This window comes from Linepithema humile, chromosome 2 (assembly GCF_040581485.1).
Source record: "Linepithema humile isolate Giens D197 chromosome 2, Lhum_UNIL_v1.0, whole genome shotgun sequence".
In the NCBI taxonomy this organism is placed as follows: Eukaryota; Metazoa; Arthropoda; class Insecta; order Hymenoptera; family Formicidae; genus Linepithema; species Linepithema humile.
The window spans coordinates 13,658,239-13,683,695 of NC_090129.1; the positions used below are offsets into that span (position 1 = coordinate 13,658,239).

General features: G+C 30.7%; 2 protein-coding genes and 1 pseudogene across 4 annotated transcripts in view; all 3 read right to left on the minus strand.

Annotated features, from left to right (window-relative positions):
- Positions 1-126: 126 nt before the first annotated feature.
- Positions 127-17,042, minus strand: LOC105675079 (arylsulfatase B-like). 3 transcript variants are annotated; one of them, XM_067349803.1, is made up of 9 exons: positions 16,997-17,042; positions 16,511-16,546; positions 15,446-15,605; positions 14,848-15,074; positions 14,140-14,401; positions 11,795-11,952; positions 9,184-9,475; positions 5,234-5,511; positions 127-3,274 (listed from the first exon to the last, which is right to left on the minus strand). In XM_067349803.1, the coding sequence occupies exons 4-9, from the start codon at positions 15,070-15,072 to the stop codon at positions 3,089-3,091; spliced, it is 1,401 nt and encodes a 466-aa protein (XP_067205904.1). In that variant the 5' UTR covers positions 15,073-15,074; positions 15,446-15,605; positions 16,511-16,546; positions 16,997-17,042; the 3' UTR covers positions 127-3,088. The 3 variants fall into 3 exon arrangements, with proteins under 3 accessions (XP_067205904.1, XP_012227305.1, XP_067205905.1); XM_012371882.2 differs by lacking the exon at positions 16,997-17,042 and having other exon boundaries at positions 16,511-16,976; XM_067349804.1 differs by lacking the exons at positions 127-3,274; positions 5,234-5,511; positions 16,997-17,042 and adding an exon at positions 8,547-9,084 and having other exon boundaries at positions 16,511-16,979.
- Positions 5,518-8,301, minus strand: LOC136998019 (uncharacterized; annotated as a pseudogene).
- Positions 17,043-18,809: 1,767 nt separating the features above from the next.
- LOC105675071 (arylsulfatase B-like) overlaps positions 18,810-25,457 on the minus strand; it is a 29,125-nt gene continuing 22,477 nt past the window's right edge. Inside the window, exons 6-8 of the mRNA XM_012371868.2 lie at positions 24,957-25,248; positions 24,149-24,495; positions 18,810-21,831 (exon numbers count right to left, since the gene is read on the minus strand). Of these exons, the coding sequence (XP_012227291.1) occupies positions 21,598-21,831; positions 24,149-24,495; positions 24,957-25,248 (873 nt within the window). The 3' untranslated portion in view covers positions 18,810-21,597. The remainder of the gene's footprint in view (positions 21,832-24,148; positions 24,496-24,956; positions 25,249-25,457) is intronic.

The following is a 25,457-nucleotide window of genomic DNA, read 5'->3' on the forward strand; positions in this document are numbered from 1 at the left end:
TTTGATTTGATAATTGGTTTATTAAGAAGGCCCAAAAAACATTTTCTTTTTTTAGTAATTTATAATTAAACTATTAATTTTAGCAAAATATTACGGGAAAAAAAGCAATAAGAACCAAACGCGTAGTTTGATAATGCGCAAAAATCAATTTATTTACAAAAAGAATACAAAATAAAATACAAATGAACAAAAAGAATTAATTCTAACATTTTATTATAATATTGATAATGTGTGTATTCGAATTGTTCTAACTATAAAATCGAATAATATACGCCACTCATATACAACACTTCTAATATACAACACTTCTCGTCTGTTCAATAGAAATAATTGAAAGAATTAAATGACAGGTATAGAGCGCGCTTTCGCAAACCTGGAACACGTGTAATGCGCAAATACACTGAGCAATTATCATTAATATTGCAATTCTGAGAAACAGCAGATTTTTTGCTGCAGGCAATTCTCGAGTACACATACGCGCAATAGCTACACGAAACAAAAGTAGGAATATCTTTGTTTATATCACTTGGTGTTGCGAAATGAATGATACATTAAACCTTACTAATTTAAGTATCGTGGACGATTGAATGCAACATGAACGTCAGACCTGTAAGAAATCCATGTGAAACAGTGTTAGGGGTGTGTTATAATTTTGTCTTATTATTTATCCATATTAATGCATTTGTCTAATTTCTTTTTATAATTTTGAATAATATTTCTTCTTTTTCATGTTTCTTGATTTTATTTTGACATTTTTTATTTGCTACGAATTTTTTGTTTTCGAAAAAAATGTTGTAAGTTTGTGGAAGATAGATAGATAAATTAAATAGAAGATAGATATCAATAAGACATATTAAAATTTTTCTAAATTTTGTAATGTTTTAGATTTTTAAAACTAAAGAAAATAGAAACAGATATATAATGGTTTTTTGTTAAAAATTTTATTTTTTAATTTTATATAAGTTTTTTTAAACAAAATCTTAATATAAAAGAGGGGGAACATGCATGGATAATGAGTTAATAAAAACGAAAGATCGCAATGTGACGTTCAAGAATAAACGAATTAGAGGCGCAGCTTTATTAGCGGAAATGTTAACCGAACGAAGAAAGAAAGAGTGAGAGCATAACTCTTTCATTTCAGATTATTTCCCGGCATTATTCGCCAAAGAAGACATTGACCATAAAAAAGGGACAAGCAGATCCGGCAACAGCTGCTTCGCTATTAAAAGCGACTTAAACTCCAAACCCTTCTCACGATCGTAGAACGCTAAGGTATCTCCCCTTTGCGCTTCCACCCTACTTTCACTACCTCTCTTTATTTCTCATGCGCTCCCTTTTGCTTCTTCTTGTTTCTCTTACTCTTCTTCGTCATCAAGCTATCCCCCTACTCGTGATGGCGCATAAACAAAGCGTAAAGCTACGCGTACGCGTATACGCGTCTGCGACTTTTTACCTGCAAATAAACAAATTACTAAATAAGCGTAAAGTCGAGTTTTGGGAATATGAAAGAAGTATCGAAGAGAGAATGGAAAGATCTCGCCGCTGGTCCTGGATTAAAATTTATCTGTGAAAAATGTTCATGAAAGGTTATTTAAGAAAAATAATCGTACTTTAAACGCAAAATAAAAAATAGATAATACCATATGTAAGTGGAGGAATGCATGCGGATTGTTGTTTCTATTTTCTATGCACACATTTTTCTGCAATTCTGTGATATTAATTAAAGAATGTGCTTTTTATTTCTGATGATACAAATAACAAAAATTTTATAGAAAAATAAATTTATTTCTCTTATATTACATGTATGCGTGTTATACAATATTTTGGAACCTTTTTTAAAGTTCAATTCTTTTACAGCAATATATGATATAAGTACTATCCAGTTACTGTGACGTTAAAAAAATTAATTATTTACAAACAAAATACAAGAATAATTTTGACATAAATTATTAATATACATATATAAATACATAAATACATATATAATACATATATAAATACATAAAAGGACGAATAAATACGTAGGACGAACTAATCGAAGGTTCGTAGCTTCATTTCGTAGATCCACATTTACCGACAAGATGGACGTCGCGAAAGTTCAAAACTGTTTATTTGCATGGGATACGATTAATTAATACGATACCGGTAATTAAATAGATATCAACCTTCACTTCGTGCGATGGCAGCGTTCCCCATCTGCATAATCTCTATACAATAACGTCAGTGAAAAGAAGAGTTTTGTCCCTCTCACGATAAACTTTTTGCCACCCTTCCTACGGTCAACATCCGCTACTCTGCTAATAAAGATATACAGGGTGATTCGTAACTAGCATGTGAAATTATGTTAAGAACACATTTCATTTCTTTATTATTTCCTTATTATTATCATTTCCTTATTTATTTCCAACACATTTTTCTTATTTAGATCCGAAACATTAATACTAATGACACGAGAATATTACGAGAATATTAAACAGTTGAAAATAAAAGCAAAAAGTTTCGTTTAAATTAAAAGCTTTAATCACTTAAACATCAAAATACATAACAAAATATTAATCTTTCTTTATCTTCATCTTAACAAAATCTTTATTCCATGCTTGGCAATCCAAGCTATTTTTAATGACAATTACAATAGATTATAATTGTTTTCTAGTATACTTAAGTAATCCAGTGTAATTATTTTTCTCTTCAACTTTAACAAGAAACTTACCTTTAATGTTTTACACACAGTTATCTTGAATCACTCTATATAAAACAAAATAACTATAATTTCACATATATTGTCATTTTATTTAAGTTTTATTTAAATTAAGTTTTATTAACAATATTTAAACCGCCAATGATTAAATTTATAAAAATTATTTATTTAATTTTATTTTCTTTATTTTAATCTTTGTAAGTATTATAACAAAGGTAAACAGGTAAATTATATATACTATAAGTACGCATAAGATACAATTATACAGGAATTATTCCACTTATACAACATGAATATATTTCTGTTATATATGTTCTCTTTTTGACTTGCTACATTTTCAAGACAATCAAAATTTTACCACTTGGTCATTCAAGACGAAGCGAAGCGTCGTTACTGTGAAATTTCGTTTGTCACAAAATGCATCTCATCTGATCTGATCGTCTGATCGTCCGACAACCAGGGCATCCAAGTGTCGTTAAAGTTGCGTGGAAAGCCAGCCGGATCGACGGGTACGTTCGTCTGCTTCATGAGGACCGATTTATAAGCGTTGATAAACCCGCTTAATCTTTCCACAACCTGTCAATATAATCTTCTTAAAACACTTTTGCTATCATTTCCATCTTGTCTGTGCAAAATGCAATAGCTCATTTCACACATCGGCACGCATTGTATTGTACAATATACAGGGTGCACCAAAAGTCTGGATACAGTCGAATATCTCGTAAACAATGCAATTTTAAAAAAAAAGTTTCAGACAAAAGTTGTAAGGTTTAAAAAGACGCATTGAGCGATAATATCCATTTGACCTTGGGTGACGTTGTCAGGTCAAGGTCAACTTGATTTTTTTAAATAGAACCCCTATTTTTTATTGCACATTATTGTAGCTGACGTTCAGGCGTTTTCACATTATAATATAATAAGTCTCAATTTCGTATTTTTCGAGTTTTGGTTGACAAATTTCCAATACCACCGACATTAGCGTTATCCAAGATGTACCTCGCGGAGGTTGTACAATCGGATTTACACCTTTAACCTGACTTTGGCAACGCTACCCAAGATCAAATGGATATTATCGTTCAATGCGTCTTTTTAAATCTTACAACTTTTGTCTAAAACTTTTCTTTCAAAATTGCACTGTTTACGAGATATTCAACTGTATCCAAAGTTTTGGCGCACCCTGTATATGCGCCATATAACAAATTAAATTTTCTTCTGGTAATTAGGTATCTTTACAGAAGATGCGTAAATTTAATTTGTTATATCTCTACAACTCCCAATAAACATTAGGACATTCTATGTACGTCCTATGTATATACATATATGTATATTGTATATTCTATGTATATACAGAGAATGTGAAAAGTATATAAAGCGCATATCCTATGTATGTGAAATAATTACCACATGTATGTACATAAGATGTCCATAGTACATACATAGATATATTCCAAAGATATGCAGTGTACATTCGTGGTATATACATGGGGTATATTCCGAGGATGTGCAGTGTACATCCGCAGTATGTACATAGGATATATTCCGAGGATGTGCAATACACATTCATGGCATGTACATGAGGTACATTCTATGTATGTACATAGTACATATATGTATACAGTATGTTTTTTTCACATTTTGGATATTCCATGTATATACATAGGATATCGAATGTTTACTGGGTAATAAACAATTTTCATTCATTCGGATATTTATCTACCCAATTTTTGAACAATCAGTTTATCTAAATTCCCTGTGTTGGGATTCAGATATTAAACTGATAGAAAAAGTTATTACATCTTCAATATTATTACCCGCCTTTTGCAAGTTTTATATAATTTTCATGATTAAAACTTAAATACGAGATAGATAGCGCATAATGCGTCACATAGCGGCAAGCGAACGAACTAATGATTGATTCTATGTATATCCATACGATATCTTATGTATATCCATAAATGTACCTATATCAGCGTATATCGTATGTATGTACGTTACATGTATATACATGGAATATACACGAGATATATTCTATGTATATACAGGCAGCAATCTCATTCGAATATACATTGTATGTATATCCATGCGATAACCTATGCATGTCCATAAATGTATCTACCTCAGCGTATATATATACGTTTGATATCTACATCAGCGTATATCATATGTATGTACATAGTATATACAGTACATTTTTTCACATTATGGATATTTCATGTATATACATAGGATATCGAATGTTTACTGGGTAGTGCCATCGCATTATTCTTGTGGGGATTTACTCAGAAAAACCTCCCCTACAACATATCTCAGCGACAGAAGAATTGGTGAAGTGTAACCTAATCTGAATAATTACCGAACAATTCTTTTTATGAATATTTGAACGCTTATAACTTTTTAATAAAACATTTTCGACACATGTTTATATGAACTTTTTTCATTATTTTTGTGTTTCCTATCTGCCACTGAAGTGGGTGTTCCACATTGGTATTATGATACATTCTATATATATAATCCTAATTATAATGTAATCCTTACCTCAGGATATTTGAAAGACAGATCCGTAATTTCACAAGGATCTTTGTAGACATTGAACAAACAAGTGCGATTTGTACAATTGGAGAAATTGGCAAAATTCTTGCAAATTACCGTCGCCTCATTCCGAAGTTTTATTATTTTATTTGCCTTTAATGAGATGGTTGAAATATTCGCAATGACTGATGCTGCTTGCGATACTAATACATTTGTCACATTGTACTCAAGATACGACGCGTTATTACCACTATTACCGTAAAATTTTTGATATTCGGATTTATCTAAATCAAAAAAGGTGTAATATAATTCCTTCATTATTAAACATTGCAATTTATTAGCTTTATTTTAAATTTAACCAGTTGTGTGGTAATGTATCATATATGTACAGGGTGTTTCCGCAACATACAGATCAGTAAGTAGGGTTGCCTATTTATTTATCGGCAGGGACATGCTTTACCGGCCGTACAGAATAAGGTTAGATCGCAAGTCCGGCGAAAAATAAGGCAAAAGAAATTTGAGTTATACCATTCTGGTATAGGATTCCAGATACCATCCAGGATACCATTCTGGTATAGGATACTGGTGTAAGATTCAATAATATATATATAATAAAATATATATACAATTATATATAATAATTTATTAATTATATATAATATAATAAAATATATATATATAATAAGAGTTGTTTATAATAATAGAAATATTAATAACGACATAATAATAAAATTAGTAAACATTTAACGATTATTAAACAAATAACACAATTTACAAAATAAATATAAATAATATTTTTTTAATAAATAAATAAATAATAAAAGTTATTAATAATAGGGTTGTTAATAATTAACAATTAAAGATTAATAAATTAAATAATTTTTTTATTTAAATGCTTATAATAAATGTTCTATTAAATTACCATCTTCTTCTAAACATAACATAATTCTGCGCATGAAATTTTCTCTCACTCTATTTAATATGGCAGGAGTGATTTCTGTGCATGCGTTTCGTATTTTATTTTGCAAATCTTCTTGATTTGCTGGCAAAGTTTCAGTTAGATTTTATTTTTTAAATATCCCCACACAAAAAAGTCCATGGGCGTAAGATCTGGAGACCGTGGTGGCCACTCCTGAGGACCATGAAGCCCGATCTATCTCCGCGGAAATTTTCTATTTAGAATTGTTCTCGCTACAAGAAACGTGTGAGCGGGATGTCCATCCTGTTGGAAAACCATTTCTAGCCTATTAGCTAGTGGCACATCTTCCAAAAGCTCGTCGAGTCGGTGGAGAAGAAATTGTGAATAATAATGTGCATTCACATTTCCTTCTATAAATTCAGGGCCGATGACGTGATCTCCTACGATTCCGAGCCACACATTTACTGCCCACCTGCCTTGAAAATTGTGTTCCTTTACACAATGTGGATTCTGCTCTGCATAATGATGCTCATTATGACGATTTATCTGCCCATGACTTCCGAAAATTGCTTCATGGGTTTACAAAATGTTTTTTAAAAAGATATCATTTTTGACATCATTAAAATCCACTTGCAGAAATTGAATAATTTAGTATAAAGTTGACGATGTAAGTTGATAAATGGTAACAATGTGTCCGGTATATTATAAAATAATAAAAGAATAAAAAATTTAAACAAACTAGCGTGATCAATAATCCATTCACAGAAATTTAAACGTCGTGGCATATCAGCAGGTACAAGTTTGTGTGTTGTATGTTTTTTGAATGGATGCAAACCCAGCGAATGTTTAATTATTTTATGAACCGTAATGTGGTTCATGTTTAGATCCGCAGCAATAGCTCTCGTGCTTGTGTGAGGATTTCTGACAACAGCTTGTTGAACTGCATCAATTATCTCCTGATTTCTTTGTGGAACATGGAGCGGCTTGCGAGATTTACGAAATTGTCCATTTGTTCTTAATCTTTCTTTAAGGCAATGAAAAAAACTGTGGTTTGGGTGGCGTCTGTCCGGAAACTTTCGAGCGAAAAGTGCAGCTGCTTGTCTTTGATTCATTTGACACTCGCCGTAAATAAGAATTATGTCCGTTAATTCGTCAAACGAATAGTGATTTCGTTCCGGTTCCATTATGTTAACTCAATTTTTAACGCGTTTTAACCTGTATAATTCACGTCAAATTCTGTCAAACGGAATGCGATCAGGACATAAGGAATACAGAAAGAAAAACAATCGAACAAACAATTGTAACAGTTTTGTTCGTTTGAAGAATTAACACACATGATTCCACATTGTGCAAAAAAACACAATTTTCAAAGTAGGTGGACTGTAAATGTGTGGCTCGGAATCGTAGGAGATCATGTCATCGGCCCTGAATTTATCGAAGGAAATGTGGATGCACAATATTATTCGCAATTTCTTCTCCATTGACTCGACGAGCTTTTGGAAGATGTGCCACTAGCTAATAAACTAGAAATGGTTTTCCAACAGGATGGACATCCCGCTCACACGTCTTTTGTAGCGAGAACAATTTTAAATAAAAAATTTCCGGGAAGATGGATCGGACTTCATAGTCCTCAGTGTGGCCATTATGGTCTCCGGATCTTACGCCCATGGATTTTTTCGTGTGGAGCTTTTTAAAAAATAAAATATATGAAACTGCTAGCAAATTAAGAAGATTTGCAAAATAGAATACGAAACGCATGTGCAGAAAACTCTTGCTACATTAAACAGAGTGAGAGAAAATTTCATACGCAGAATCACGTTATGCTTAGAAGAAGCTGGTAATTTAATAGAACATTTGTTATAAGCATGTTTTAAATAAAAAAATATTATTTATCTTTATTTTGTAAATTGTGTTATTTGTTTAATAATCGTTTAATGTTTACTAATTTTATTATTATGTTGTTATTAATATTTCTATTATTAAACAACTCCTATTGCATATATATTATTAAATCTTACACTATATCAGAATGGTAAAACTCAAATTTCTTTTGCCTTATTTTCCGCCGGACTTGCGATCTAACCTTATTCTGCACGGCCGGTAAAGCATGCCCCTGCCGATAAACAAATAGGCAACCCGACTTACTGATCTGTATGTTGCGGAAGCACCCTGTACAAAAAAAAGTGCCAAACGTGGTAATGTATCATATATGTACATTTTTAAATAACTCCAATAATTGTCAACAGATTTGCATAAAACTTGATATCCTAAGGTTTTTTGGGCTGCTGAATTCGAATCTGATGTCAAAATTGCAAAATTTAAAATGACGGATCCAATATGGCGACTGTTAATTGTCAAAACGACTAAAATATTGGAATTAGGTAAAATATGTATAAAACCTTATTTGTAGAATTTTTTATGAGCTTCATTTTTTGTTTGACAACTTTTTCCGTACAATAAACACTTTCTGAAATAATTAACAAAAACAGTTTTACCTTTGAGGGGGGCTAGGGGACGGAGGGGACATTTGCGCCAAAAATCCATTTGGAAATATTATTTACTAGATAAAATAAGTATTTAGGCTGAATATAAGCCAAATTGGAGGTGATAGCTTTTCGGAAATCCACCCCCCTTTTTTGATTTACCTCCACTTTTGACTGGAAAGTCGTAGTAAACATTTTCAAAAATCATTGTTCTCGTCTTGAAACGCCCTTTCAAATGAATTTCCACTCGATCCATAGTGCCATTTAACATTTTCTATCTCTATTTTATCCCCCCCGCCTTCCAGGGCGTGGGGGAGGGGGGGAGGAAATCCACACCCATTCCGAAAAGTTGCTTTTTCGAAAACTTTGAACCCATGTTTCACCGTTTTTCAATATTTTAACTTTTGCCTCTTACCACTTTTGGCACAAATCTTTCGGAAAAGTCTACCACTGAACTGGTTAAATATAAATTTGACAGAGATGTTGTAATAAATAATATTGTTGATATAATTCATATTTTTAACTATAAAATATATACATTATTTATTACATACCTCTAACCAGCTTATAATATTTTATTAACGCTGCCTCGCTATTTTTGTGCTCATCAATATTTATAAGAACCGACTTCCGCTTGCCATCTTTCTTTCTCTTGATCATAGACCATTGATTAACGCCGTCGAGCTGTGGCAAATCATTTGTATTACCACCAGCTGCGGAGTATAATGTCGGTAGCCAATCAGTAATGTGCATTAATTGCATTGAAATTCTCGATGGATAATCGATCAAAGGTGAATAGACACATGCCACACCTCTTACAGCGCCTTCAAAAAGACTGAATTTTAACTGCAAATATATTATTTTAATTAATTTCAAAATATACCCAAATAACACAAATACATTCTATAAACATTCTATAAATATTTGTTGAAAATATTAGAATATTCTAAATATAGAATATATATAGAATTTAATGTACTAAAAGATGTTCTTTAAATCTTTATAGAACGTTCAAATAAGACCAATTTTAATATTCCAGATAGGTTGAAAAAATATTCTTTATTATATTTCAGGAATATTCAGAGAAGATGTTTAATACCATGTAAAGAACATTCACTGAATATTCTACTAAATTATTTTTAGTATTCTAAACATTTATGCAATTACATTGATATAAAAAAAAGGTTTAATCAACTTTACCAATATTAAATGTTAAACAAAAGTTTTTATTGTTTTAATTTTAATTCCAATAATATGTTTTAAAAATAAAAATTGATATGTTTAACAAAATAATTACATCTGTAAAATTGCACACATTTTTACAATAAAATATATAATTCTAAGCATGCTGTGGTTCCTCTTTTAATGTTTCTATAAAAAGTCGCTTTACTACGTTTCATACAATATTATTTTTGAAAAAATTTTCGAAGATAAACTCGAAAAGCCAGAAGTCTTGCTCGGCTTTCTAAAACGAGAAATTATTTGTTATAAGAAAGTACTTTTAAGGTTATGTTAGGGTTAGGTTAAAGAATCTATTATTTTTAGCAACCATTTTTACTAAAAAAAACTCTTAAAATCTAAACTTATCTTTGGATTAATTGAATCTTTGTATTAATTATAATTACGGCTTGAATTGTACAGACTAATCAAGACTAACTGCATAACTATTACCATAATGCACGTGCTGATCGGAAGTGGAACGGAAATGAAATTGACAGAAGTTGAATCTTGATCTATTTTCTGCTATACATTCTGAACGTCATCAATATGTACACCCTGATAGCCAAGCATGTTTTGCAAAATCATGCAACTTAATGCTTAGCATGAATTTTCGACTAGTTGCTGTATATTTGCTAAAAACGTAATGCATAGTCATACGTATTCAACAACACGAGGGCAGATTTGAAACATTTCGTGTCAGCAGATTCAGAGCAAACGGAGAGCAATTGTTGCTCATTTTGTTGGCAACAAAATTACTTCTATTCATGGAAAACATTTTGCTTTGTCATTCATTTTCGACAACATAAGAGCAACATGACGGTGATAGAAAAAGATAATAATGTCTGTGCTTTTGTCGTATATTTGTTAAAAACTATTTAAATATATTAATTTGTTAAAAACTGTTTAAATATGTTAATTGTGTCTTGTAACCAATATAAAATGTCGAAAATGACCTATCTTTGTGTATGTGTGTATGTGTGTTTTCGCGAGTGCGTGCAATTTAATAAATAAATAAGCGATACATCGACGATACTTGTGGCAAATTAACACAGCTTTGGTTTCTACCTATAGATATTTGCGGCAAGGTATATATATATAATAGATATGTAAAATAATAAATAAGTAAATTTTTCTTTCTAGTGATAACAAAAAGAAGGATTTATTTACTTATTATTTTATATGTTTGAAAAGAGTAAGGATGCAAAAAATATATTTAACCGTTTTCGACACGCTGTTGAATTTTTGCTAAAATTTATGACTCGGCATGTGTTGTTGGCAACTTGCTGTCATTTTGCTCTTTATGTACAGCGATAAACCATTGACAGCAAACACATAGCAACTTGACAGCAACACATGCTGAATTCATGTGATATCATACCAGAGGCAAATGACTCACACACCTTGTTCTAAATTTGCTGAAAACTAATGCCCTTTGTTTTCGGCAACGTGGCAGCAACAACACAGACAGGTGGCTATCAGGGAATCTTCAGTACATTTGAATATTCAGTGAACATTTATGGAATATGTTCCTACTGTTGATTTTAACATATTCTGGACAGGTTTATAGAATATTCTTTATAAACAAGGATATTCTACAGACATATATAAATGATTTCTTCGAGAATATTCCCGTAAAAATATATTTGATGCAACATTGAATATTCACACAATATTGTGTGTTATCTGTTATAATTTTAGACACATTGTACAATTTATACAATTCTGTATAATTTTATTTTATCCCCTCCCTCTTTCCTCCCCTCTCTCCCTCCTCCCCCTTCCCCACTCTCTTTCTCTCTCCTCCAGTAATTCAATATAATATATTATCTGATTCTATTTTCATAAGTTTAGCAATATTAAGCCAAAATTATGGTATGTACAAGCATAAATCAAGCAAATAGTCTTAAAATATATTATATTTATACGTGTTGTAACTGTACTTACCCCACGTAATGGATAATTGGATCCATAATTTTGCCAGAGTCCTTCAGTCTGTGCCCCGTTGTCGGCTATAAAAAGGATGATCGAGTTTTTCAACATATCTGCTCTTTTCAGAGCATCCATCACTTGACCAATCGATTCATCCAACGTGGCGACAGCACCTAAAGACAAAAATTTATTTACAATCGAGAGATCTATTTTAATATGAATTCGAGTCCTTTATTAACAGAGACAATTCAATAACGTCATAAATCGTAGAAATCCCAGATCGATCTAAATCCGTTCAATCGAAAACGCTATATGATATTATTGATATATTAAAATAAAATTTTTTTTTTCATACAGTATGTATGTTTTGAAAATTACAAGAATTAGAGTAACTAAAGAGATAAAAATAATTTGTCGGATTCGAGATGTTAAAAATAATTTTAAAATTACGATTAAATAAGCATAGAGTATGACTACTATATTTCAAAATTTGGATTTTAACACTTTTAGTAAAAGTAACGAAATAACTACTTCGTTCTTCCGTGTTATTAAACGTGTTAGAAAGTCATGATTACCACATTACTTACTTTCTATTTATTACTACCTCTCACTTATAAGGAACTGCGCAAACCCGGAAATTTTTATTTTAATAGAACACACATGTAAAATAAATAAAAAAATAGAATAAATAAAAAAATTTTCAAATTGGTGTCAAATTTTGATGCCAAAGAACGATTTTAAGGGGTAAAAACGTCTTTCAAAGATTCAGAGACTTTTGATTTTTCTTAATATATCTCTTAAACTTTTTGAGATATTACAAAATGTATTATATAAAAGTTTTATAGTTGAAATACCTCTATTTATGGAGATTAATAACATTTTTAAAAATAATTTTTTTAATTTTGCCCTTTACTGTTATATGGAAGAATATCTTTTGCGTTATAACATAACAGAAAATTATTTTTAGTCAAAATATACTCATTTACATACAATTACAATCATTAAAAAAAAAACTTTTTATGAGTAGCGAACAAAGTATGCATCAAGAGACATGATAGTGCTCCACGCCAATCTGTTCTACAGCTTACACCGTGATATCTATATGAGCTTCCATACTATGTATTTTGAGAGCATTTCCTGTAATGTATAAAGATCATTATACCAGCAATATAAAAATGTTTATAATTATCTAATATCTAAAATTTAAATCTAAAATCTTACTATATTCATACTTATTATTATTATATTTCATGTTTACAATTATCATAATCCTCAAAAAAGTGTTGCATACAAAAATATTGTTTGTGTGCACTAAGAACAACGTATTATACCTAACTCACCGTATATAGAATTTGTATATCTTTTCCAGAAAAACAGAAGTCTATTGGATTTTCAAAATGTGTCGGCCATTCTTAGATACGTCCATTTTTGAACTAGGTGTATTTAAAAATATCGGTGAATCGAGGAAAAGATCATTGTATATAAGTCAGTAATAATTTAATGATGTTATTTCTCAAATGTAAATTAAATTTTGATATCGAATACAATGCCGGTTTTAAAAATGCTCTATCATACACCGTTTTGAGAATTCAAGGTCAAAGTTGCAAAAAAGGACTATTTTGACGTACTTTATGTATTTATATACAAGAAATACCACGCTATCCATACGCGATACGCTAGCTATAATATCTTGTTCTTGATGCAAACAATATTTTTGTATATCTCTTTTTTGAGGAATATAACGATTGTAAACATTATGAAATATAAAAATACCATAAGTATGAATATAGTACAAGTTTAGCTTTGATAATTATAATAAACGTTTTTTTTTGTATTATTAATATGTGTAATAATGGTCTTTACATTACAGAAAATATTTTTAAAATACATAGCATGGAAGCTTTTATCAATCGCGGTAATCTGTAGAACAGATTGACGCGAGGAATTATGTTTCTTGATGCATACTCTGTTCGCTATCCATAGAAAAGTTTTTTAATAATTGTAATTGTATATAAACGAATATATTTAGACTAAAAATATTTTTCTGTTATGTTATAACGTGTTAAAAAATATATATTTAATATATTTTTTAACATATTTTTTTGATATCTCAAATAATTTAAGAGATATATTTAAAAAAAGCTAAAAGCCTTTGAATCTTTGAGGAGTGATTTTACCCCTTAAAATCGTTTTTGGCACCAATTAAAAATTTTTGTTTTTATGTACTTATCCCCCCTACACGTATAAAGTTTGATTAGAATTAGAATTTCCGGGTTTGCGATTTTCTTGTTAGCTTTGTTAATTAAGTAAAATCAACCGCATTTATTACGGTATTGATTTAAATTTTTTTCCATACATACTTGCAAACTTTCTTCTGTTTATATCTTTAATGTAACCAAAAGTGCCATTTGTTTCCTCCCAATTGCGTACTTCCACAATATCTTTAGCATCGGTAGAATGAGGTGCAAGATGTGCCAGTTGCAGATATAAAGGCTTCTTAGAATTATGCGACAAAATAATATCTTTGGCTTCATTGGTTATAATATCGGTCATATATTCATATCTGTATTCAATTGTGTGATTGTCATCCACGATGCGATGCAAATCATATCCGAATTGTTTCTATAAAAAATCTTGCAATTTATCCAAAGTTATGTATTTATAATTGCGGAAGCTAGTTATACTCGTAATATATTAATCACGAATTTTTTCATTAATCCTAATTTTTTAATTATACTGCAGTAATAATATGAGAAAAATATATTGCCATTCTATATTATTATTATAATATTATTTCACAATATTTCGTTTTATTTTTCAAATAAGTAATGATATAAAACTTACAGATGGCCTGAAGATGGCTTGATGACAAATCTGATAATTGTAAAACTTACATTTTTGTAAAGCGAATTTCTCCACTAGTTTTAACGAGTGATTTCAAAATTTTTTTAATTATATTGCAGTATAATAAATATAAGAAAAAAGAAAAAAAATACATTGATTTTCCGTATTATTAACATAATATTGTTTTATAATATCTTTATTTTTCGAATAATTATTAAACTTACACTTTCGTAAAGTGTATGGTTAAAATATTGGATAAGTCCGCTAAAATATCCAAAAAAAGAATCAAAACCGCGACGAGTAGGTCCATAATTTCTCGTATGATAACCGACATGCCATTTTCCTACAAGATAAGTGGCATATCCAAGTCTTCGAAGATATTCTGGTAGGAGGGTAGTGTTTAAAGGTATACCGCGTGGTTCAGCTCCTCGCAAAGGAAAGCCTTGCATACCTATATATAAATAATTTAACGTGAAATTGTAGTTTGTTTTTGTAAGCAGCTTTAAAGCATTACACATTGTAATATAAAATTACCATTATAATTAAAGATCGTTAAAAATATAAACTGCAAATTAAGAAAAATGTACATAAAAATATTATAGGCTTTCGAAAACTAGTCACGTCCTATTAACATATTTTTTATCATATTATTTTTAATAATTTCACAAATTAAAATTATTTGCAATATTTTTATTGAAGGATATGTATTGACAAAGCGTGGATAATGTTCTCGGAAATTTATACAAGTCGAGTATTCGAAAACTATTGCGGTAACTATATATTACATTGTAAAATAAAACAACTGTGCAATTAATAGATTACCTGATCTTATAGGATATCGCCCGGTGAGGAAAGCTGTTCTCGACGGTGTGCATATTGGCAATACGTAATGTCGATTCAATATCACACCATTATACGCGAGAGCATCTATATTCGGTGTACGAATTTCATCGGAACCATGAAAACTAACATCATTCCATCCCTTAGTTAGCAAAACAAATAATTAATAAAATCATGCATATACATATACTTTTATACATATACTAAATAAATTTAAAATCACTATATGTTACATATGGTTTCACATGGGAATTTTTGTTTTATATAATTGAAGGGGTGGCTGGAAAAACATTGTATGTTTGTATGTTACATTTTATAATTTTTACAGAAAATTAAGAATACTACACACGTTTATATTTAAGAGCTATTCACAATATTTTACTTTACGTACAACGTTTTTCTTATCCGCTACCAGCCATATCTCAGATATCAGTACTGTATAGTGTTCAATGTTCTTTCACAAAAAAAAAAAGTAACATTTAAACTGTGAAACGCTGTTATATCATATTTTAAGTAAAATAAGAGTTAAATAAATATGATCACTTTCATATAATCATATTCAATGTTTTTCCTGAAAAAAAATTTTTAATTCGTAACATGCAACGTTTTTTCAATCCCTTTAATTGACCACTATTACTTCCATATACAAGGTGTTTTTTAATATTCGTGCCAACGAATAATCACGCGTAACGCGTGGCTAGACCATAGGCTGTACATTCTAAGCGTGAAAGCAACGAGGATCACACGGCAACGAAAAATAACAATGCATACCGAGAACGGGAATAATACGTGTTATTATTTTTTGTTTCCGTGCGATCCTCGTTGCTGTCACGCCTAGAGTGTACAGCCCATGGTCTAGCCGCGTGCAACGCACGATTATTCGTTAATCCTTTTTAATTAATATCTCAATTATTATTGCAAAAATGGCAAAATGGTAAAGGACTTTTCTATTCAGTTTACCGCACTCTACCCGCATACGAGCGTAGGCACGGACATTATGAAACATCTATCTCATATTATATAAACAAAAACATGATAATTTCTTACAAGGTCATCAGCGATGATAACGATAATGTTAGGTGGCTGAAAGACGGAAGAGTTGCACGTCATATCGAAATAAATGTATCCAGCACTCAATATTAACAGTACATGAATAAATAGCAAGCTTTTCCAATACATAATTATCAATATTTTGTCAGTTAGATCGCGAGATCACCGAAACTACACAACCATCAAACTTACACAATATCACTTAAATCATCGATGATAGATATTGAAAATGTATTATCGATTTTTAAATATTAAAACTCAAAATTGATTGCATGCATTCACACGATTGTAACTTATTTCTTGATGCTAGATTGCTTATCTTTATCACTGTAACCTATCAGTTATAAACATTTTTCAAAAAGTTAAAGCAAAAAAAATAATGAAGAACGTTATCTGATCATTTGCAACAATATATTCGCAATTTTTACATTTTTTATGTCAGAATTTTATGCTATTAGTCTCAGATTAAATAATATAATTTACTTTCAAAGATCAACAACCGGTCGAGTTCGCACTGAATTTTATACTGTGAAGTGAGAGACGCATATTGTTGAATTTATACGCTAACCAGCGATACCGTTTGATCACACCCCCCCCCCCCCCCCTCCCTCATTGATGCCCCAATTATGGTGATAAATGCAGCATTGGTTGTAAAATTGACAATTGCAGTTATTATCTTTTATTTGTTATTAACAGATATTACATCATTGTTCTGCAAGATGTAATGTATTATGCTGCATTGTGTTATTTTAAATAAATTTGTACTTGATATATGCAAATATTTGAGATCTTAAAAATTATTAAAAGCATTTAAATAGTTTATTTCAACGTACACATTATTTTTATATTTATCATACACTATCGATGCGATTAATTATATAAATTATTGTATAATTATAATATAGTATATACTATAGTTAATTGTATTAATTTAAAAAAGTATATTTTTATATTCTATTGCTTTTTTTTGCTTTATATAAATAAAAATTTTTTAAAAACGCACAAATTAATTTATTGTTATTTTTTTTTAATAAAAAATAAACTTATATCCCAGTAAACATAAGCTAACAGTAAGATAACGTTAATGTTATAATTTTCCACTCAACAATGTAACTGCAATATAACATGCCTTGTACGTAACAATTATGTTGTTGAGTGGGAAATTGTAACATTAATGTTATGTTACTGTTACTTTGTGTTTACTGGGATATAATCGCAGAATTAATTAGTACTTTATTGTTTCAACAGGTATCTATCACAACCTAAACATTTTGTAGTTAGTTTGAATTAACTACCGTTTTATAAAGACATCTCTTACGGAAAATAAGTATTGAGCTCTCAATACTTACAATTAGTATTAGTCAATAGTAAATTGGCCAATACTTTTTTGGGAAATGCTTAGTATTGATGAATACTTAGTAATGACGAATACTTAGTACTAATATTGACGAATACGTAGTGCTAGTATTAACGAATAATTGCAAAATGGATGTGTGTAAGGAACAACATGTCGCGATAAAATTTTGTTTTAAAACCGGTATTTTGGCGACTGAAACTTTATCAATGCTGCAAAAGACTTATGGGTCGATTCCGTACGAGTCGACACTGGGTGACCACAGTGTTCATCGTCTTCTACCGATTCTCTGCCATCGTGAAAACGACCGTATCACTCAAACACCGCTGCACGTTTTAAAGAATCATCCCCATAAGTCTTTTGCAGCATTGACAAAGTTTCAGTCGCCGAAATACCGGCTTTAAAACAAAATTTTATCACGACACGTCATTCCTTACACATATCTATTTTACAATTTGTGATACACTACCTAACCTAAAACACTGTTTACACAAACCACTCGTTCTCCACGTCGATTGATCGTACAAAGCTGAAACTTCACACAAAGGTTGCTAAGGGATACCACAACATGATTCAAGTATTGACTGATAAATCGCGTCATTAGTATTGTCGTAAAAATATAAGTCGGGTATTTATGGACCGCACTGTGTAGTAGACTGCAATAATAAGTATTCTTCAATACTTAACCTCCCTTAATACTTAAGTATTAACGAATCTAGTCTCTAATATTTAATATTCACCAATACTGACTGTCAATACTCAGTATTCATCAATACTTAACTCATTCAATACTTTAGTATTGACCAATACTGACTGTCAATACTCAGTATTCATCAATACTTAACTCTCTCAATACTTTAGTGTTGACCAATACTGACTCTTAATACTCAGTATTACAACCTAAATACTAAGTATTACAATCTCAATACTAAGTATTGAGCCTCCCCTGGTGAAAAAACATCTCATAATTTCCTAGAAAATTTTAAGAATTTTTCATAATTTTATTTTATGAAAAATTCTGAGAAAAAATTTTTTATTTATTCATATTTTTTAAATTTCATAAGCGGTTTTTATATTTATTATGTATGAAATGTAATAAATTCAATATTTGTAATTATTATATGTTTTTTATAGAATTTTTAAATGTATATGTATGCGAGTATGTGTTGTAATAAGGTACATTTTTCTGTATTCTATTTAACGGAATATTTCTAAAAAAAAATTACGATTTATCAGCTTCCATATTTTGCCCTGCCTTTAAGTGTACTTACATTTCATTTAACGGTACAAATTAACGCAAGTATATATTTCTATTCTATCTTTTTTATTGGATGTCAAACACAGAATAAAACATGTATTAACATGTATGTTAACGTGACATTCTATGTTCGATATCTACTAGAAAATAAATATAGAATGACACGTTTTTACATTGCTAAATGAAATGCATTCAAAGATAAGGTAGAAAAATAAAAGCTGATAAATCGTATATTTTTCAACTTGTAAAAATATTTGATATTTCTAAAGGCCTGTGTCCACGATGCAAGAAATTGGTCCAAGTTCTTGGTCCGAGAAATATATAGCTAATTAAATTAAAGTTCTTATGGAAAAACAGCAAGTTGATTGGTTACACATTTCTTGAAGCAATCCAACCATTTTGGGCCAAGAACTCGAACCAATTTCTTGCATCGTGGACACGGGCTTTAATATATACAGATCTAGAAAATATGAGAAATAATGAATTTATTCATATATTTTCATATATTTTCATTTCTTTTCTGAACTTTTCTGAAAAGTGTGCCATTCATATAAAAAATCTTAAAATTTTCTGAAAAAGTTATAAAATTTTTGTAAAAAATCTGAAAATTTTTATGAAAAACTCTGAGAATATTTTTCACCAGGGTCCATACTTATTTTCTGTAAGAGATCATTTATTGTAATAATTGTGGTAATATAATTACGTAGGAAGTTGAATGAAAGAGACGTGATGTTGTTTAAAAAGATGTCATAAAAAATACTTTATATAAAGTAACTTATCTGTGAGATAAAATTTTTCTGTGTTTACCCACGATAAAATGCATTTATTTTCAAATAAGTTGTGATAAAATAAATGATTAACGTTTGTCATGTTTTATTTATAAATGTAATAATTTTTGAAACATGAATGACACGCAAATAACATGAAGAAACGACGAAAGTCGCATATTTCTACGCGAGAATATGCAGTAATGAGGAAAACTGACTATACAAATGCTAATTTGCCGGAGCAAAGTTAGACCACAGTTTAAATTCATATCTATGTACGTTATAATTTATCCGTTGCAAAACAAACTCACTGCATGATTATACTGTAACATTGCAAATTTAACCAAAACTGCGTGCTTTTTATTTAAACGTGAAGAAAAAGCAAAGATAGCAAAATATAAAAATACTTCTGATAAATCGGTCCTATACAAAATAACAAGTTTAAATTGATCAATTTTGGTGCGTTTATCAACTTTTTGCATTATCAGCACAAGACTCATAATTTAGAAAACTTATTTTTGAAGAAAAAAATAATTAATTTTTAAGTTAGAGTTATTGCAATAAATTAAATTATAAATAAAAATTATTTACTACACATTTTTCTTATGAAGAAAATTTTTTGTTGGCATAAAATCATCTTTATTTTACATTTGTAATTTGTTTATAACAATAGCGACAAAACTAATGAAAAATTATATATACAGGGGGTTTTATAATGTCCGTGCCAATGCTCGTGTGCGAATAGAGTGCGGTAAACTGAATAGAAAAGTCCTTTACCGTTTTGCAATTTTCGCAATAGTAATTGAGATATTAATTAAAAGGGATTGACGAATAATTGCGCGTTGATCGCGGCTAGATCGTAGGCTGTATGCTCTAGGCGTGACAGCAATGAGAATCGCATGGCAACGAAAAATAACAACGCATATCACTCCTGCTCTCGCTACATGTTATTTTTCGTTGCCATCCTCGTTGTTGTCACGTTTAGAGTGTACAGCCCACGATCTAGCTACGCGCAACGCGCGATTATTCGTCAATTCCTTTTAATTAATATCTCAATTACTATTGCGAAAATTGCAAAACGGTAAAGGACTTTTCTATTCAGTTTTCCGCACTCTATTCGCACACGAGCGTTGGCACGGACATTATGAAACACCCTGTATATATATACATATACAGGGTGTTCCGCGTAACTTGTCCCACCGGGAACTGGGAGGTAGATGGGATTGAAATAAATATAAAAGTCCTTTACCGTTTTACGATATTCGCAATAATAAACGAGATATTAATTTTTACATTTGGACTAATGAGAGCGTGTCGAGAGAAGCGCTCAAGCCGCTCGAGGTCTAGCCCGGCCTAGTCTATCATACATTGGCTGCTGGAGGCGCGTTTGAGAGGCAAGAAGGGAAACGCGCCGTGGCTCGGCGCCCGACTCACGTCTCGCCGCACCGCGCCGAGCCAGGCTAGACCTCGAGCGGCTGGAGCGCTTCTCTCAACGCGCTCTCATTAGTCCAAATGTAAAAATTAATATCTCGTTTATTATTGCGAATATCGTAAAACGGTAAAGGACTTTTATATTTATTTCAATCCCATCTACCTCCCAGTTCCCGGTGGGACAAGTTACGCGGGACACCCTGTATAGTATATACATATATATGATATTTTTTACGATTGTTTTATACTGATAATGCGATATTTGCGTAAGTGCTTAAATAAATGCATTGCACATGACTGTTATAAAAATAATCCCGATATGAACACAATATGCTAAACTGGCTAGGTGTGCCACCGAGTTGTGCAATGTTGCTCCACCTGATGGTATCCATGGCCCCCACGTATCGTTTGTTCTCCTCGGATCTGCTTGCCAATCTACCGGTACCTTTATCTGTCTCGTAACATTGCGGCCGTACTGCTCTAGAAATTGATCCAGCTCTCGAGCGATCTGTGAAAAGAAAAATAATTATACGTTATCTGACACTTTGTAATAGCTTCAGGGTTTAATTGTTAAGCGATAAAAGTTTGAATTATGATTCTAGTAAACCTCGTATATTTTTAGTTTATACATACTTAACTCGTTTGTGTTCATTGCGAAATTATGTTATGTTATTTATAGGTATTTACTCAATGTTATTGTGGACAAACGTGTTTTAAATACTTTCTTGCACATATTGGATTGTGTAACAAATAATAATATAATTTCCATTAAATATTTCGTATTGTTTACGCAGCACATCTTTACGTGCTTTAATGTGAAAAATCGTGATACATGATGAAATGACAGATGACGGAACTTAATACTTCCCCACATATATTTACGTATTAATCGAAAACTTTGCCCGACAAAAAAGTAAACAGATTAAAAAGTCCGAAATTACTTATGATATCAAATCTAGTACACTTTGCTTAATTTTTATTAAAAAACCTATTAAAATAATGTCATAATATTTGACACTTTTTTAAACATTTTAAAAATAGAGTTTAATTGCGCGACGTTAATATTAAGGGAGGGTTCCATTTGCCTACAAATTAATTGCCAACAGTATCGTTTACCGACATTTTGTTTGCGTACAAAATTTATTGCCTACAGATCGAATGCCTACAAGCATTATTGAGCACAAATAAAAAATTAAGAGACAAACGCACGTTTGCACACACGACACTATTGCGCACAAGCCGTATTGCACAAAATAAAGTTTGTGTACGCCGTAATAATCTGTTATTATTTGATTTAAAAAGTCTGTTTACATTCACACGTGGGCGGAGTCTTTTCCCCATCCACGTATTCCGTAAATATTTTTCACCAAAATGAGAAATAAGGAAAAATAATGAACTACGAAATAAGCCGACTAAAGCCGACTATTGATGAAATATCTATGATCATGTAGCTTTGTTTACATCCTTCAACAGATTAATACGACGTACACAAACTTTACTACTCGTAATATCACCTATAACACCTAAAGTAGAGCATTAAAATTGTGAAACCTTCATTATATCCCCTAAATCAATGCCATCCGCCACTTAATTTTTGCGGGGAATTACTCACAACTTCCCCTTCAACATATCTAAACATTGCAACAAAATCGTGCTGTGTAACCTAAAATGCATATTTACCAAAATGTGTTTTTTCTCACGGAATTAATAAAATAATACATGTGTGCGCGCGCGCGCGCGTGTGTGTGTGTATGTGTGTGTGTGCGCGCGCGCGCAAATTTTTTAAGGCAACTAAAAGATGTCTAAAATTTTTTAGACATTTTTTAGTTGCCTTGGTACACATATATATATATATATATATATATATGTATATGTGTGTATGTATATAAATGCATTATTTTATTAATTCCGTAAGAAAAAGCAAATTTTTTTGCGGATAAAGAAAAAAACTTTTTTTTCTTTTATTCGTGAAAAAAAATATATATTCATGAAATATTACATTATATATTACATAATATATTTATATATTTAATATATTTTCTGCAATGTTACAATAAGATGTTACAATAAAATATCACAAATATAGTATTTAATTCATCACAAATATAATAAATATCAATATCACAAATATAGTAAAATATAGTCTTTAAAAAAAAAATTCTTATGCTAAATTATTTTTATTAATTAAACTCTTTTAATAATTATGTAACTTTTATTATATTAAATTCTTAAAAAACATTTGAACAATATTATGCTGAAGAAAAGTAAATTTAAAAAATTGAGACACAAATAAAATTTTAAAAAATTTTTCTGTTTTTTAAAAACGTGAAAAAAACGTTTCTTAAATTATGGTTCCTATCGAATGGTTCCAAAAACGTCTCTTATTGATGCTTGACGGTTAAAAACATTAGGTACATTTAAGAAACGTATATGAAACGAGTATGCAATGCGACTTGTGTGCGCAATAGTGTCATGTGTGCAAACGTGCGTTCGTCTATTAATTTTTTATTTGTGCTCAATAGTGCTTGTAGGCATTCTCTCTAGGCAATAAATTTTGTGCGCAAACGAAATGTCGGCAAACGATATTGTTAGCAATTAATTTGTAGGCAAACGAGACCTTCCAAATATTAGCAATGTGATGTTAACATATGCAATGCATATTATTTTTCCTCAAACTTTCTTCAATATCCGAATTATTCAAAGCAGAAATGTTTTTACTTCGTACTTGAAACAGTTTAAACATACGACGTATTTAAATGTCTGAAACAGTTTGTCCTAGTTTTAATTCGTGCAGTTGATTCAATATCAACAATAGGCTTTCTCACCCTTGGATATTGCTCAGCGATGTTCCTTGTTTCACAGGGATCATTCTCGAGATCGAATAGACACTCGGTGACGTTGCAGGTGATAAAGTTGTTCCTATTATAATAATCAATATTAGACTGGCAATGGACTGTAGCCTCTTGCCGTAATTGAATCATTGTGCTGGGTTGAGTGACCGGACCGCCTAGGTAATTAGCGATATTCTCCGACACCGAACTTTTTCGGATCGTGTCAGTATAAGATGGTACATCGTCTTCTATATTTTTCTTGGAATTATTGGGCATTAAGACGAATGGGTTTCTCTCGTAATGGCGATAATGTCCGTCGTAATAACCTCCCTCAATTGATCCTAAGATACAGACATGATTTTTTGTGAATACGAATAGACGCAGAATTGTTTTCAATAAATAAACGAGATTGTATCATATCTTTCCTCTTTTAAAAATCAAAGTTTTATAAATCTTAAAAACTATAACTTGGTAAATGTGACATTTTCGAACTTTTCAAATGTTTATAGTGTAAATTCCCAGACATCATGCATATTTTAAAGATATCTGAAGGATGTCTAAAAGATGTCATTTTCAAACATCTTACAATTAGATGTCTTTTAGGTGTCTTTAAGACAGACATGTTGTCTATGTTTTTTTATGCAAATTAGAACTTTTTAGTTTATACCACGATAATTTATTTGTATAAAAATCTTATTTTTTATGCATTTTCATGCATAAATATATATATGATATATATAAATACATATATATTTATATATTATTGTTTTGTCTAACATCTTTAACTATAATGAAAAAATACCACGAATAAGTTTGAATTGTTTATATATAGCGCCCTCGGTCCTGGAGATCTCATCGATATTTAGCAATAGCTTCTCTCTGACTTTCACGTCACCATAGTTTAACATTCGCCACTGATCAACTCCGTCAATCTCGCCTAAATCCCTTAGATCACCACCAGCGGCGGAATAGAGAGTCGGCAACCAGTCGGTTATGTGCATCAGATCATCGCAAACGCGCGCTGGTTTAATTAATCTTGGTGACCATATTACAGCAATTCCTCTCACACCTCCTTCATATAACGTGTATTTCATCTGCCATAATAAATAAAAAACGTATATATTATGTCGTTTAAAATATTAAAAATCTACAAGTTTGTGCGTAATTTTGAGAAATTTTCTCTTAAATAAGTTAAATAAAACGCAGCTTATATTTTTAACACGTTCCGTGTACAGCATAAGTCACCGGTGACCCATGTTGAACTGTGTTTTCATACCATTTAAAATAAAATATTTCATGTCTT

What these genes read in the sequence shown, in the direction of transcription:
- LOC105675079 (XM_012371882.2), bottom strand. Translation starts at nt 16,642, where the DNA reads ATGTATTGGAAAAGCTTGCTATTTATTCATGTACTGTTAATATTGAGT. An exon ending in ACCATACACTTTACGAAAGT is followed by an intron (nt 14,402 to 14,847) that starts GTAAGTTTAATA and finishes GATTTTTTATAG; the next exon opens with AAACAATTCGGATATGATTT. An exon ending in TGTCTTTCAAATATCCTGAG is followed by an intron (nt 3,275 to 5,233) that starts GTAAGGATTACA and finishes TTATATTGACAG; the next exon opens with GTTGTGGAAAGATTAAGCGG.